This window comes from Ambystoma mexicanum, chromosome 3p, assembly GCF_040938575.1.
Source record: "Ambystoma mexicanum isolate Mex_15411 chromosome 3p, UKY_AmexF1_1, whole genome shotgun sequence".
NCBI classification, from domain to species: domain Eukaryota; kingdom Metazoa; phylum Chordata; class Amphibia; order Caudata; family Ambystomatidae; genus Ambystoma; species Ambystoma mexicanum.
In genome coordinates, this window is record NC_090925.1 from 320,864,328 (window position 1) to 320,878,999 (window position 14,672).

Genomic DNA, 14,672 nt, shown 5'->3' on the forward strand with positions numbered 1-14,672 from the left:
CCAGTTCAGATAGACGCCCCTGTGGGAGCCAGGGGAGCGTAACAGAACTTGGGGTTGGTCACCCTGAGTTACCTGGGGGCAACCAGAAGTGGAGTCCCTGCTCACTGTGCTCAGAGAGACAAAGCTTCACCTCCCTGATGAGGCCCAACAAGGCTGAAACACGTGTATGGGGTTGCTTTTGGTACTCATGTTCAGAGAGGAATTGCCATAGCATTTCGGTGCTGGACTGCCCATGTGGGCTGGACAAAGACTGATATGCAAATGGTATTTCCCATCTGTGAAAGGTACAGTGAGCAAAAAGCGTGTGCTGCAAACTCTCATCTCAGAACAGGTTATCATGCAATGTTCTTTCTGGAGAGGAGCGCCTGCTACCTCTTTTGAAATAATTGTAATGAGCATTGTTTTCCTAATCAGGTGGTGTCAACTAAATCACATATATTGTCCTCTATGGAGGAAGGTTCAGCTATCATCAGTGCTGTACATCAGAGTGATACACATATACCATGCGAGTATACTGAGTATGCAGATGTTTTTTACAAAGGCCAGGCAGAACAGCTGCCTCTACATAGACAGTATGACTGTCCGATTGAACTGATTCCTGGAGCCAAAATCCCTACTGGCCGAGCTTATTCTTTAACTCCCAAAGAAGATGTTGTCTTGAAAGAGTACATAGACAAAGCTCTCGCTATGGGGTTCATACGGCCATCTCAATCGCCTGCTTTCTCCATTATTTTTCGTTCCGAAAAAAGGAGATCTAAGACCCTGCATAGATTACAGGGCTCTTAACGACATCACCATAAAGAACCAGTATCCCTTACCACTGATAAATGTGTTGTTCGATCAGCTAGGTACTTCCATGTTCTTTTCTAAATTGGATTTACGAGGATCATACAGTCTGGTTCGTATTCGTCAAGGCGATGAGTGGAAAACTGCTTTTAAGATGCGGTATGGCCTTTTTGAATGTCTGGTGATGCCTTTTGGCCTTTGTAACGCTCCCGCCACATTTCAGTTCTTCGTGAATGACATTTTCAGAGACATGATGGACCAGTTCGTGGTGATCTCTTTGGACGATATATTGATATATTCATTGTCATTCCCAGAACATGTGAGGCATGTGTCAGCTGTCCTTCAAAGACTCAGAGAGAACAAACACTTTGTTAAAGCTGTGAAATGTGTCTTTCATACGCAGGAAGTTGAATTCTTGGGTTACGATATTACCAACAATGGAGTCCGAATGAGCCGTTCTAAAGTGAAGGCTATATTTAACTAGCCCGTTCCGCATACTGTCAAGACTCTACAATCGTTCTTTTGTGAATTTCTATCGCAGGTTTATCCTTTCATTTTTCTAAGACAGTGGCCCCATTGACAGCCTTAACTAGTTCAAAGGTACCATTCGGTTGGAACCAGAACACACAAGCATCATTTGAGATGTTAAGACTCATTTACCACTGCACCTGTACTACAACAGCCTGATCCCGATTGTCAGTTTATGGTAGAAGCTGATGCTTCCAGTGTCGCTATAGGGGCTGTACTTTCTCAAGTTTGTGCAGAAACCAAGGAGGAGCATCCAGTAGCGTTTATTTCTCGTAAGCTAACACCATACGAACAGAACTATACAGTTACTGAAAGGGAATTGCTTGCAATCAAGGATACATTCCGGAAATGGCGACATCATCTTCTTGGGACCAAGCATCAGGTGGTGGTGTACTCTGATCATCGTAATCTTCAAGCCTTCAAAACTATGAAATGCCTTACAGCCTGACGGGCTAGATGGCATGTGTTTTTTGCTCAATACAATTTCCAAATTACATATCGCCCTGCCAGACAACATGTCAAATCGGATGCTTTATCCTGAATCGGTGAGGATGTGAAGGAAGGACCTCCGGTTCAAAGTACGTTGTTGGCAGATCACGTGATATGTAGCTGTTCTGCACAGCCTTCCCTAAAGCAAGAACTACAGGAATAGGTTGTACAAAATCCACAATTTGTTCAGGAATACAATCTAGATATACACAACGGATTACCTTTCACACAAGGGGTGCTTTATCTACCAACAGACACCACTCGGAACAAGGCCCTCAATTGGGGGCATGACTCCATTGTGGCAGCCCATCCGGGACAAAAGAAAACTCTAGAGCTGCTAAAGAGATGGTGTTGGTGGTCTTCCATTACACGAGATGTGATTGATTACGTTTCTACATGTTCAGTGTGCATCCAATGCAAGAACACTCCCGGCAAGCCGGTGGGTTTGTTACAAACTTTACCTGTTCCTCACAAACCATGGCATATGATATCAATGGATTTTGTGGTTCAACTGCCACAGAATAATGGTTACAATACCATATGGGTTGTGGTGGACTACTTTACTAAATTGGCTCTTTGTTCCCTGTATTGGGTTACCAACAGCTCTAATACTGGCTGATTTATTCATCCGGAATGTGTTTCGGTTTTTTGGTTTACCTTCAGTGGTAATTACAGACAGGGGTTCACAATTTGCATCACGTTTTTGGAGAGCGCTGAATTCTGCGTTGCTTATTGATGACAGGATGTCCAGCGCTTACCATCCACAAATGGACGGACAGACTGAGAGGGTCGAGAGTACTATGGAACAATACTTGCAGTGTTTGTATCTTCAGTTCCAATCATACTGGGTAACATTTCTCCTGGCCGCGGAATTAGCTTACAACAATTCCTACCATAGTTCCATAGGTACTTCTCCTTTCTATGCTCTGTATGGGCAACACCCCAGATCCATTGCTTTGGATTCTGGTTTGTCTATGGATACGCCTGCAGCAGGCCATAATGTCAGAGATCTCAAAACTTTACAGGCAAAAGTGAAACCGCAATTGGAGCAGGCAAAAAGACAAGATAAGATTTATGCTGATGCTCGCAGGGTGCCTGCACCAGTTTACAAACAAGGAATGAAAGTATGGTTGTCTACTAAGAACGTATGTATACCTGGTAAAAAGAAACTGTTGCCTAAGTACATTGGTTCATATGAGGTACTCACGTGATTAATCCAGCTGCTGTCCGTCTGGCATTGCCGCAGCGATGGCGTGTCACTCATCAAACCATGCTCCGATACCACTAGATTGCCTGTACGGCCTGTTGCTGTCTCAGTGAAAGGTTCAGATGAATTTCGAGGTACAGGAAATACTGGATATGCGACTTTGTTTTGGTCAACCGTTTTATCTGGTGGACTGGAAGGGGTATGGTCCCGAAGATAGATCCTGGGAACCTCTTTCCAATATCCATGCACCCGCTTTGTTACATAAATTTCACTTAAAAAGGGGTGTGGCTGCCCCTTTGGGGGTGGCACTGTCATGCATGGCAGGCAAATTACCTCGGGACGTGTAACATTGTCTTCGCACACAACTGGTTATGCCCATAGAACTGCTAAGCCTTTCTATTCTAAATGGCGGTTGTTTGATACCTTGCCTGGAAAACGACGTTTGCATTATTCACGTTGTTAAATTCACGTGATTAGAGATTGTCACGTGTGTTTCTGCATTACGTTTATAAGCAGCGTGTTGACGTCGCTCCCTGCTTCTGATTGAACCAACCTTGGCGTCTTGTAGCTGAAACTTTGATCTGTGTCCTCGCATCTCTTCAGCAACATCTGTGGCTTTCCTCCTGCGTGTTAGTTCCACACGCAATCTCCTGTAGCTGCTACCAAGAAGATACGGCAGCTTCCCTTGTCCGCGTGTATCTTTCTATATGCTACCGTAGGTGACCATCTACAAGAAGACCAAAGGATGGCTTTTCCTGCACACGCAAGTTCTGGCAGCCCCAGCTGCGTGTACATTTGTCGCGTGTAAAACCACACGCGGTTTCCTGAACTCTCAACGTGCGGCTTCCCGGCTGCGTGCAAGTTTGTTCGCGTGTAAGCCAAACGCGGTTCCTGAACTTCTAACGTGCTGTTTCCTTGTTGTGTGTACCATTGCACGTGTAATTCCACACGCAAGTTGTGCTACACTTTTGATTTAAATCCTGGCACCTGTGATGATACAACAGGAGGATTTCTACTCCCTATTTCTGTTCTAAGTGGGAAAGGAAGTAATGCAGACAACTGTTATGTAGAAGATGATTGTGCACAGAACTTTGGACGCTATACTGTGGTGCACCAACCCGGTATCTAGCGTGAGCCTCGTGCCGTTCAGGATTAGTTTTCCCTTACTAACCTTCCCTCCTTTGGTCGTTGTTTCCTTATTTGGATTACTTCAGAGACTTGTTGGAGGAGCCTCCAGTTATCAGAATCTACAGGTTAGTGTTGTACTAATTGCTATTGCTGTGCTATTAGTGAGAGTTAATGTTGGGACACTTCCTGATTATACCTTTTGTATCCTAGGCTGACTTCCAATGGTTTTCCCACGGCCATTCCAGTGATTCCTCCCTCTGCCTGTTCTATTAGTCAGAGAGTGGTATCATGTGGAAGGTCTAATTTGACTTCACTACTTTCAAGCTGTTTGCCTCATCAAGGATCCGGAAGAACCCTACCGATTATATCCTTTATGGTTATACCTGTATCCTTTTACATAAGATACTTGGGTGATTTATGACAGAAGCCAACTTATTGTGATGTGGCTATTTGTAAAGTGCCTAACTGTCACAGGTGCATCCTTCTAGTATAGCTCTGTGTTCATGATGCACCGAGCAATGTGTTCAGCCTAACTTTGTGCAAAATCTAATATTGCCTCTAGTTGGAAAATGTATATTCCCCTTTAGCGCCCCTTGCAATTTCAGCTTTACAATCTCAGGTGACACAGTTGGATTGTGAGGTCACATTTTACACTCACTTTCAGAAAATACTGTGTTGCTAAAAATACCATGCAACATATTCCTCCAGTCGACCTTCCAACGGACAATTAAAGTTGGACCAGAAATTCAATGACTGTATTGTCAGAGGACCATAATACGTTTGATGGCAGCCTTTTTTGGTCCAATTTTTATGACAGTAAAGCTGCTAACCAACTGTTGGAAGTCTGGTTTTCAACTAAGATTTGCTGCCCAGATTTGATCATCTTAAAAATGCAAATCCAAATATGACTTTTGTGATCCGTCTTTTATTTCTCTTGTCATATCCATGTCTTTTTCACTAATTTGACAACCTACAAATAGATTTGAGACTACATTTAGTAGCTCCTGGTCATGCTGAGTAGCTCCTGATCTGAGTAACATCCCAGACACCAGGAGCTACTTTTAGCTCCTGCTGCAGGAGTTCCAATTTCGATCCCTGTAATATGAGTGGTGGGACAGTTTAATGGTGAACTGTAATGGCTGTTCCCCCCCCCACACCCCCTGCCGAGATCTTGCTTACCTTGTCAGTCGCTGCTGGTTGAAGGCTGCGCTACAGGCGAACACGGGCAAACATGGACTGGAGCTACTTCTTTGGAAGCTGCCCTTTGCCTCGTTGCCCTTCGCCAAGGGACTGCCCCGATGGGGTGTTTTAAGTGGGGCCTAAGGCCCAATCAGCATTTGGGAGGGAGACAGGGGGTGGGGGGGGGTTACAAGGAGGCTCCGGGGAGGCAGGAGAGATGGTGGTAGTGGGGGTAGATAAGGAATGGAAGGACCACCCCATAAACTGGACAGCAATTTGAAGTGATGTTTGTCAAAGAAAATGATAGCAGAGTTATGTACTACAGCAAAACAACGTAGAACCCATTTCTTGCATCCTTTTTGTGAAATAGTTTACTGTGATAGCTCTTAAATGCTTTTGGTACCAATGAAATGCCCTGCTTTTAACAGTTGTGGACCATTTTCTTTCAGTTGGCACGATCGACATGGGCAAAGCCAGGCTTATGTTTTGGGATTTGGGAGGGCAGGAAGAGCTGCAGTCCCTCTGGGATAAGGTAAGTAAGCACAACACTGTTTATTTTCTTAGCGGTCGGTTCCCGCCAGTACAGTTGCGTGTTTCTGAGATGGCCCTATCCTATTTGACTGCAAACTCCCGTTTGTTCTGTCCAAAGAATTCTTTGCAGTTTATTTTAATCTTCTACTTCACCATTGAGCACATCTCTTTTACGTAGATCTGTCTTGAGCTCTTTTGCAAAGCCTCACTAAACCTTATGTAAGTCCTATCCTATTGGGTACAGTTTTGTTAAATGTGTGTCCTTTATCCTCCTTAAATTCCTCTTTGTGTTCAGTGCCCAATGGGAAACAGCCTGCAAATCCTGGGCCAATCACTGCTACTGAATTTGTAGACTAATGGAGTAGTCAGTTTTAAAAAGCCTGTGGCCATTGCCCTTATAAATGTTTGAATGTATGTCTGCTTGATGAAGCCTCCAGGTTTCCAGTCCACTTAAATCTGTCTTTTCATTAAAAGTCAAATTGTGTGAGAGAGAGAAATCCATTTTTATTTGGCTTTTGCCACTGAAAGGTTATCAAAGAATAACTAGCGCATAGCACAGCACAGTACATAAGACAAAGTAAAAAACAATATGAAAACTTTATAAAATCAGCTTAAAATTGTCTATCCAATCTCCCAAGCGTAAACATTAATACACACCATTGCCTCTGCCGTAGTTCCAATATTGTGTTTAATAAAATGTCCCCATAGCCAAAGTCCACTAACATCTGACAAGCGGCTACAGATCAGCATAAAGTGTAGCAGGTTTTAAATGGGCCCCATTCCACAAAAACAAAGCCTGTATATTTATTTTACAATTGGTAAGCTCCATAAAATGCAAACCTCAAGGTTTTTTTTTTTTTTTTTAAATATATGTTATTGGTTTCATAACATAAAATAACAGCAGTGGTATCATTGGTAATAGATCAAGCGTAACAAAACAAAAGCCCCAACTCCCCCCCCTCCCCTCCAAGACCACAATTAGTTCATTGTTTCTCACAAGTCCGTGCCCAAGTCCGGGTCGCCTTCCCCGTCCGGCTCACTCTCCTGCAACTCGGGATGGAGCAGAGGTACTGTTAAGCCCACCCAACGATTTAGCTCCTCGCTGGAGTCTAGTCTCTGCACTTGGATCGCCGTCTCCCATGCCGCGGTTTTGGCTGTAATCCACTTTCAAAGATCTCCCCACCATAGGGGCATGAGCGGCCCTCTGGGGCTCTTCCACCCCATGGCTATGCGTCTGTTAGCCGTTATATATATATATATGGTCTCTGAGCTTATTTAGGGGTTTATTCTTCTTGCTACGCCTATACCTGCCCAGGATGCATGCCACGGGTTCGTCCACTTCAATTTCAATGTCTGCACCGGCCACTCTTTCCTTCACTTGTGACCAGAACTCCCTAATCATTGGGCATCCCCAGAACATGTGGGCCATACCAGCCCTGGGCTCGCTGCATTTGGGGCATAGTTGGGTGCCAGCACCGGTGAATCTTGATATAACTTCCGGGGTGAGGTACGCTCTATGAATGATATACAGTTGGATGAGCTGTAAGCGGGCGTTTCGGGAGAGTTTTTTATGGTAGTGGGTTATATCACCCCAGTCTTTGTCTTCAAAAACAAGGCTTAATTCCGTCTCCCATTTGTTCCTGCATTTGAGGTCGTCCTTGGTGGAGCCCCACAGTAGGGCCTATCCAAACCTCAAGGTTATGCAGTTTTTGAGCCACAGATAGTTTACTTGTGTTAGGGACAGTTTCCTAAAATCCAACAAAGGGCTTCATAAAACAATATCTGAGGCAGTACAAAACTCCATTCTTAGTAGAAGGCTGTACCACCTGAGAACATTTGGTAGCGTAGGCGGAGCAGCCAGGCTTAACCTAGGATGGAGAAAGGGCTGTAGCTTGGTACAAATAAATTGTAGCATACATATAGTCCAAAGAAATACTGAAACACTATGTATTGTCAAAATAAATGGTGTGTTTAAATGAAGTAGGGCAATAAACATCTTGGGGAAGTAAGTACTTTAACATATCATATAAACACAATTATAAAAACCAACTCAATAATTATGGGATACAACTCAAAATATAACCTTATTGAGAATACAATCAGCAGTCAGGGTGAGTCAGACCTATACCACATTCAGAATGTCATTCAGCTATTCTTGGAAAGTAAAACCACAGTCAGTTACTTTTAGATTACATGAAGTAAATGAAGGGTAGTAGACACTATTGGTTATAAAATACAGTATTATTCACTTTCAGAGCCACTTACATAACCAGTGTTGGTATAATCTCTTGCAACCCATGTAACTTTCTTCCATCAAGAATGGATACAGTTACCAGACCAATGTTACTTTTAACAACACAGATCAAGGGGAGTAACTTAACTTGTATACTACTTGGAGGCTTAAAGCCTCTCAGGGATAAGTATGGGTACAGTGAACTATTTCAGAAGTGCCCATGAGCAATTCAGGCAAAGCACAACTGAAAAGGGGAGTAATTTACCACATACTCTTCTAACCACACACACAGTGACTTCAGTCAGACAAGTAAGAGTACAGTTTAAGAAGAGCAGCAGCTATTCAAGGTCAGTAATTAACCTATCGTACTTTGCAGTGGGGCTACAAGCAACTCAAAGACAAGTAAGGACTCTGTGAAACTATTTTAGAAGTGTTCTAAAGCATTTCAGGGAAAGCATAACCCAGTTATACATTTTCAAAAAGACACAAGTTGGTTCAAGGTAAATGGGTAACCTAGTATGCTTTTAAGAAGGGCATTCAGCAATTCATAGGTAAGTATTAACTACAAGACTGTTTTAGAAATGCACAAGGCAGATCAGGGAAAGCAAAATCCAATGATACACTTTAAGAAGAACTCAGTTATTCAAGGTAGGAAACCCCTATTGGCAAGCTTCTACACACTTTCAGTTAAGAATAATAAAACAGTACCAACACTTACTTTTAAGAAGAGTGGACCACTATTCAAAGTAAGTAAGGCAACTTGTATAGTTTCTAAAGGAGCAACCAACAACTTAAAGGTAAGTAATAACTTTTGGAACACTTTGTAACTTATTCTATTGCAGAGATAGTTACAACCCTAACTCATTTATAAGTAAGTAAGTACTTTTACACTTGTTATAGTTTTCAAGACAGTAGCCTTATCATTTTTTTTTTTTTTTATTACGATGTTAGTCAATGTTTTGACTTTTTACACAGACATTTTACATTGTAAGGATGAGGCAGACAGCAGCTGGCTGCAAGGAACTTAAAATTGCCTTTATTCAGGATCACAAAAAAGAGAAAAAAAAATAAAATGATTGTTCAACGTTCTTGGATAGAGTTCTTTCTTCTTCTGTGATAAGGATGAACCATGAAAAGGTGACGCCTAGTCTTCATACGCCCAGAGCGTCTCAGGTGCAGTTCTCTCTCTCTTCCCCGGTGTCCTGCAAGAGAAGCGGAAAAACACACTGTCCTTCATCAGTTTCACCCTTATATAGGGGTTGGGGCTGCGTGGACCAATCAGGGCTGTTCTGGCCTCTTTTTCTATAAATATACCCCCAAGCTCCGCCCCCTTTCTCTTTGCCCGTGTTTTGCCATGCAGCCTCTCACGTCAACACTGGAGTTTTGCGGGGTACCTCTGTCTCCCTGCCAGACGATGCTATCAACGCTTCGTAGCGTTGCACTTCCCACAGGTAGGTGAGCAATGATTGGGAAATGCGGACTCGGACATGTGTAACTTAGTGACAGCATCTGTGGGGAAATCTGCGTGGCGCATGGCTGCAGGGGAGACGGGAATGTGCAAGAGACCGTGACCGCCTGCCCGACTCTCCCTCTGTGTGGAGCCTGCGGTCACATGCAAGGGATTCCCCCCCCCCCATCCCGGAGGTGATTCCACCATTTCTCCCCTTCTTCCCGTTCCTCCCTTTCCTCCCGTTCACAAACCTCCACCGAAGAATTGAGCCGTTTGGGTCGATCCATGCTTCTGGAGAGATAATTCGGGACCACCTGGAACGATGAGTGTTTATGTACAGTCCTGAAGCAAAAAGCCTGTAGAGTAAGGAACCATATTAGAACGCGCTGGTTTGAATCCTTATGTATCGCTAACCACTGTAGTGGCGCATGGTCTGTAAATACAGTAAATGTCGGACCTAAGAGATATATCAGAGTTTTCACAGCCCACTTAATAGCTACACACTCTTTTTCCAGAGTGGAATAAGACTCTTCATGTGGTAGAAGTTTTCGGCTAATAAACGCCACTGGGTAAAGATCTTCCTCCACTCCCTGGGAAAGAACGGCACCTAACCCAACTCCCGAGGCGTCAGTTTGAAGGAATTCTTTCTTGAAATCGGGCCAACGTAACACCGGGAGTACTGAAATGGCTTTCTTTAGGTGGTTAAAGGCTTTAAAGGCTTCCTGGTCCATGTGGATGGACTTGGTGTAGGTACTTTTCAAAGCTTTGGTCAATGTTGCCGCTACTGTTGAAAACATGGTTTGCACTTCCCACAGGCAGGTGAGCCATGATTGGGAAATGCGGACTCGGACATGTGTTACTTAGTGACAGCATCTGTGGGGAAATCTGCGTGGCGCATGGCTGCAGGGGAGACGGGAATGTGCAAGAGACCACAAAACCCAAAAAGGCCCTGACCTGCTTCCTGTTTGGCATTGGTAACTTCAAAATGGCTTCTACTTTGTCTAGGTGAGGACGTATTTTTCCACCCCCAACTAGATATCCTAGATACCGGGTTTGTTGGGCAGCTATGGTTGTTTTTTTCGGGTTGATTTTTAAGCCCGCTCCGTCCAACTCCTTGATGACTTTTTGAAGATGAATAAGATGTTCTTTCCAACTATTGCTGAATACTATAATGTCATCTAAGTACGCCGAACAATAGGCACTATGAGTTCTCAGCACCTGGTTCATCAATGACTGGAACGTGGCCGGGGCCCCATGGAGTCCAAAAGGTAAGACTGTAAACTGGTATAATCCTGATGGAGTGGAGAAGGCGGTTTTGATCTAGTCTTCTTCTCTTAAAGGTATCTGCCAATAACCCTTGGTAAGGTCTATAGTCGTGAGATACTGTCCTGCTCCCAGTTTTTCCAACAATTCATCTACACGAGGCCTGGGATAAGCTTGGTATGTAGAAATCTCATTTAGTTTTCGATAATCCATACAAAACCGGGTGGAACCATCCTGTTTAGGGACCAGCACTATCGGGGAAGACCAATGACTGGTTGATTTTTCTATTACTCCCAGTTTCAACATCTCTTCAACTTCTGCCTGTACTGTTGCCTTTTTTGTTTCTGGAAGTCGATATGGTCTGATTCTGACGTATTTGTTTGGTAATGTCGCTATTCGATGTTCTACAAGCAAAGTTCTTCCAGGGTAGAAAGAGAAAACTCCACTTAAAGGGTTAAGGATTTCCATTAATTTTTTCTTCTTTTCTTCCGTTAAGCCAGGACCCCACTGAACGGCCTGTAGAGCGGTTGGTTCTGATTCGCTGTTTTGGTCGTCCCTTGATAATGCGTTCATCCCTGTTGGTGCTTTATTGGGCTCCTTCCATGCTTTCAGGAGGTTGACGTGGTAGTTTTTGTTTTTCCTCTCCTGTCTGGCTGTTCCATTAAGTAATTCACAGGGCCAAGCACTGCTACCACTGTATATGGACCTCTCCACTGGACCAACATTTTATTGTATGATGTGGGTAACAAGACCAGCACTTTGTCCCCTTTCTGGAAAGTTCGTACCCGTGCAGACCGATTGTAATATTTTTCCTGATTAATCTGTGAGCGGCCCAGATTCTCCCTTGCCAACTCCCTTAACTTGGTTAAGTTGTCTCGAAGATTAATGACATAGTCTGTGAGTTGGGTCTCTTCCTCCTGGTCTTCCCATTCACTTCGGGCTATATCCAGGACTGTTCGAGGTTTGTGTCCGAACAACAGTTCGAACGGGGAGAACCCGGTGGAGGACTGAGGGGTGTCTCTTAAAACCATAAGTACCCATGGTAACACTTGGTCCCAATTAGTGCCTGTAGGCTCAGTCACTTTTTTTAACATCTGTTTAATGGTTTTATTATATCGTTCCACCAGGCCATCTGTCTGTGGATGATAAATCGTGGTTCGTATCTGTCTTATGTTCAGCTGTTGGCATACCCTCTGCATCACACCAGATACAAAAATTCTTCCCTGGTCGGTAATTATTTCGGATGGTATACCCACACGGGCGAAGAAGGGTACAAGCAGGTTACAAACTTGTTTTGCGCTTGTACCTCTCATGGGGAAGGCTTCAGGGAATCTCGTGGCATAGTCCACAATGACTAGGATGTATTGATGTTCATGGCTATTAGGTTCCAAGGGTCCAACTATATCCATTCCGATATGGAAAAAGGGTTCTTTATATGGGGTAAAGGTTGCAAAGGGGCTTTGGGAGATATTCGTGGATTGGTTTTCTGGCAGACTTTACACTCTTCACAATATCTTGTCACATCCCGATAGACTCGTGGCCAATAGAACCTTTTTAGGACTTTTTCTTGAGTTTTGTCTCTTGCCAAATGACCCCATGTATTATCATCATGTGCCAATTTCACTACGGTAGGTCTGAAACTCGGGGGTACTAATAAATGTTCGACTTCACGGTTTCCTTTGTCTTTGGTTACCCGGTACAGAAGACCCCTTGATGACTTAAACCAGGGATAAGAGGTACCCTTTTCTGGAGGGACTAAGGCCTGGTCCCAGGCAACCCTTAGTGTGGGATCTGTGCTTAACTCGCTTCGAAAAGTAGGCTTTTTATCATCTGGTAACCAGTCTATGAACCCTGCAAACCTTTTCTCTTCTGCCCATTTTCTCTTTCCCCTTCTCACTTCACTCCTACATTTCCTTGGAGACCTGGGTACTACATGATTGAATTATATTTGCGAAAAGGGAGCTGTCTTCAGCCATTCTGCATCCTTTACACAGTCCTGAAAGGAAGGGAGGTCTGTCCCTAGCAGTACTGGTGTTGGCAAGTGAGGCATAATGGCGACCTTCATCTTGGACTCGACCCCTTTTACTTCTATGGTAACCTCTTTGGACGGATACGCCTTTGTGTCCCCATGGACACATTTTATAGGTATGGCAGTTTCCAACCCAAGCCCTTCCCGACTTACTTCCGGTCTGACTGCCGTTTGTTCACTCCTGCTGTCGAGTAGGACCTGTCGGGGAGTACCATCCACACGGACGTCTAGAAAATAAGGGTCTCGACTTCTCCTGTACTCTCTTCCTTGGATGAATCCGATTTCCATTGGTTCCGCAGTTTTAGGTTTCTTGGGGCAAAACCTCGCTATATGCCCCCAGTCTCCACAATCGAAACACTGCGGCTGTAGGCTTAAGCTTGGCCGGGGTGTACCCTTGGAGTCCATTCTTATCCTTTGTTCCTCTGCCCCCTGAGTTTTTAAGGCAGAGTTTCTTGAAAGGGGGAGGTCAGTGGGAGGCACACAAACTGACCCCGACTCTCCCTCTGTGCGCAGCCTGCGGTCACATGCGAGGGCTTCCCGCTAGCTGTGTCCTCCTTTTATATAATGACCCGCTGTGAATGAAGATGTTGGGAACCGCCGGGTCTTTACTGTTCGTTTCCAGTTCGGCTCCACGCGATAAGGGAGCGGGAACCGCCGGGCTGTCGCTGCCTGTTTCCTCGGCTCCCAGCGCTGCTGGGTTCAGTCCGGGAAGGTGTCGCCGCTGTTCCCTCTCACGGTGGTTACTCGGCTGTATTCCCCCCCCCCCATCCCGGAGGGGATTCCACCATTTCTCCCCTTCTTCCCGTTCCTTCCTTTCCTCCCGTTCACATACATATAAAATGTGTTTTGTCAAAATATTGGACGCCATCAAAAGACTCCCGACTGGGAAAGCCCCCGGAAACGATGGCTACACTGCAGGATTCTACAAAACTTTCATTGGTCCCGTCCTCCCATTCACGCTCGACCTCTTCAACCATATTCTCCAAACCGGCATTGCACCGACTCCTCCTCCGAAGCACTTATCACAGTCATTCCGAAAGAAGGCAAAGATCCCAAGCAGTGTGCGTCTTACCGCCCCATTTCCCTCCTCAATATAGACGCCAAGATATACACACGCGTCCTCACAGCAAGACTCGAAACGCACATGCCCTCCATAATTCACGCAGATCAAGTCGGATTCATCCTTGGTAGACAATGGGCAGACTCCACCGGCAAGACACTCCACCCGATACATGAGGCCAGGAAAATGTCTAGCACACCGGCTCTGCTCTCGATCGACGCAGAAAAAGTGTTCGACACAGTCGAATGGCCCTTTCTGGAAAGCAACCCTCAAGAAAATAGGACTTGGCCCAATTCTCCGCAGAGGAATAAAAGCAGTATACACCTCACCTCGAGCATCGGTAGCAGTGAACTCGCAGTACTCGCGATGGTTTCCACTGACAAGGGGCACGAGGCAGGGATACCCGCTCTCGGCCATACTGTTCGCACTGTCCCTGTAACCCCTAGCACAGAAGCTTAGAGCAGACGAAAGAGTAGAGGGCCTATGTGTATGTGAAAGGGAATACAAACTAGCCCTGTACGCAGATGATATTCTCCTTCACGTCCAGAACCCCTGACATCAATACCACGCGCCATACAACTCATCGAGGAACATGGCCTGCTATCAGGCCTCAAAATCAATCGAACCAAATCATCCTCTTCCCGCTACAAGAGCCCACCCCACATCAGTTATCAGAATTCACTCAATTAAACCTAATTAAAAAGAACAAGGCGGTGTCGGCCTCCCCGATATAGAGAAATACTAACAGGCCCAGCTATGAGTTCTCGTCCCCCACGTAAGAAACAGAAT

General features: G+C 44.9%; 1 protein-coding gene across 2 annotated transcripts in view; it reads left to right on the forward strand.

Moving 5' to 3' along the window:
• The window catches only part of ARFRP1 (ARF related protein 1), a 377,172-nt gene that overhangs the window by 55,141 nt on the left and 307,359 nt on the right, over window positions 1-14,672 (forward strand). For both annotated transcript variants that reach the window (XM_069650886.1, XM_069650887.1), the window contains exon 4: window positions 5,767-5,849. In XM_069650886.1, the coding sequence (XP_069506987.1) occupies window positions 5,767-5,849 (83 nt within the window). The remainder of the gene's footprint in view (window positions 1-5,766; window positions 5,850-14,672) is intronic.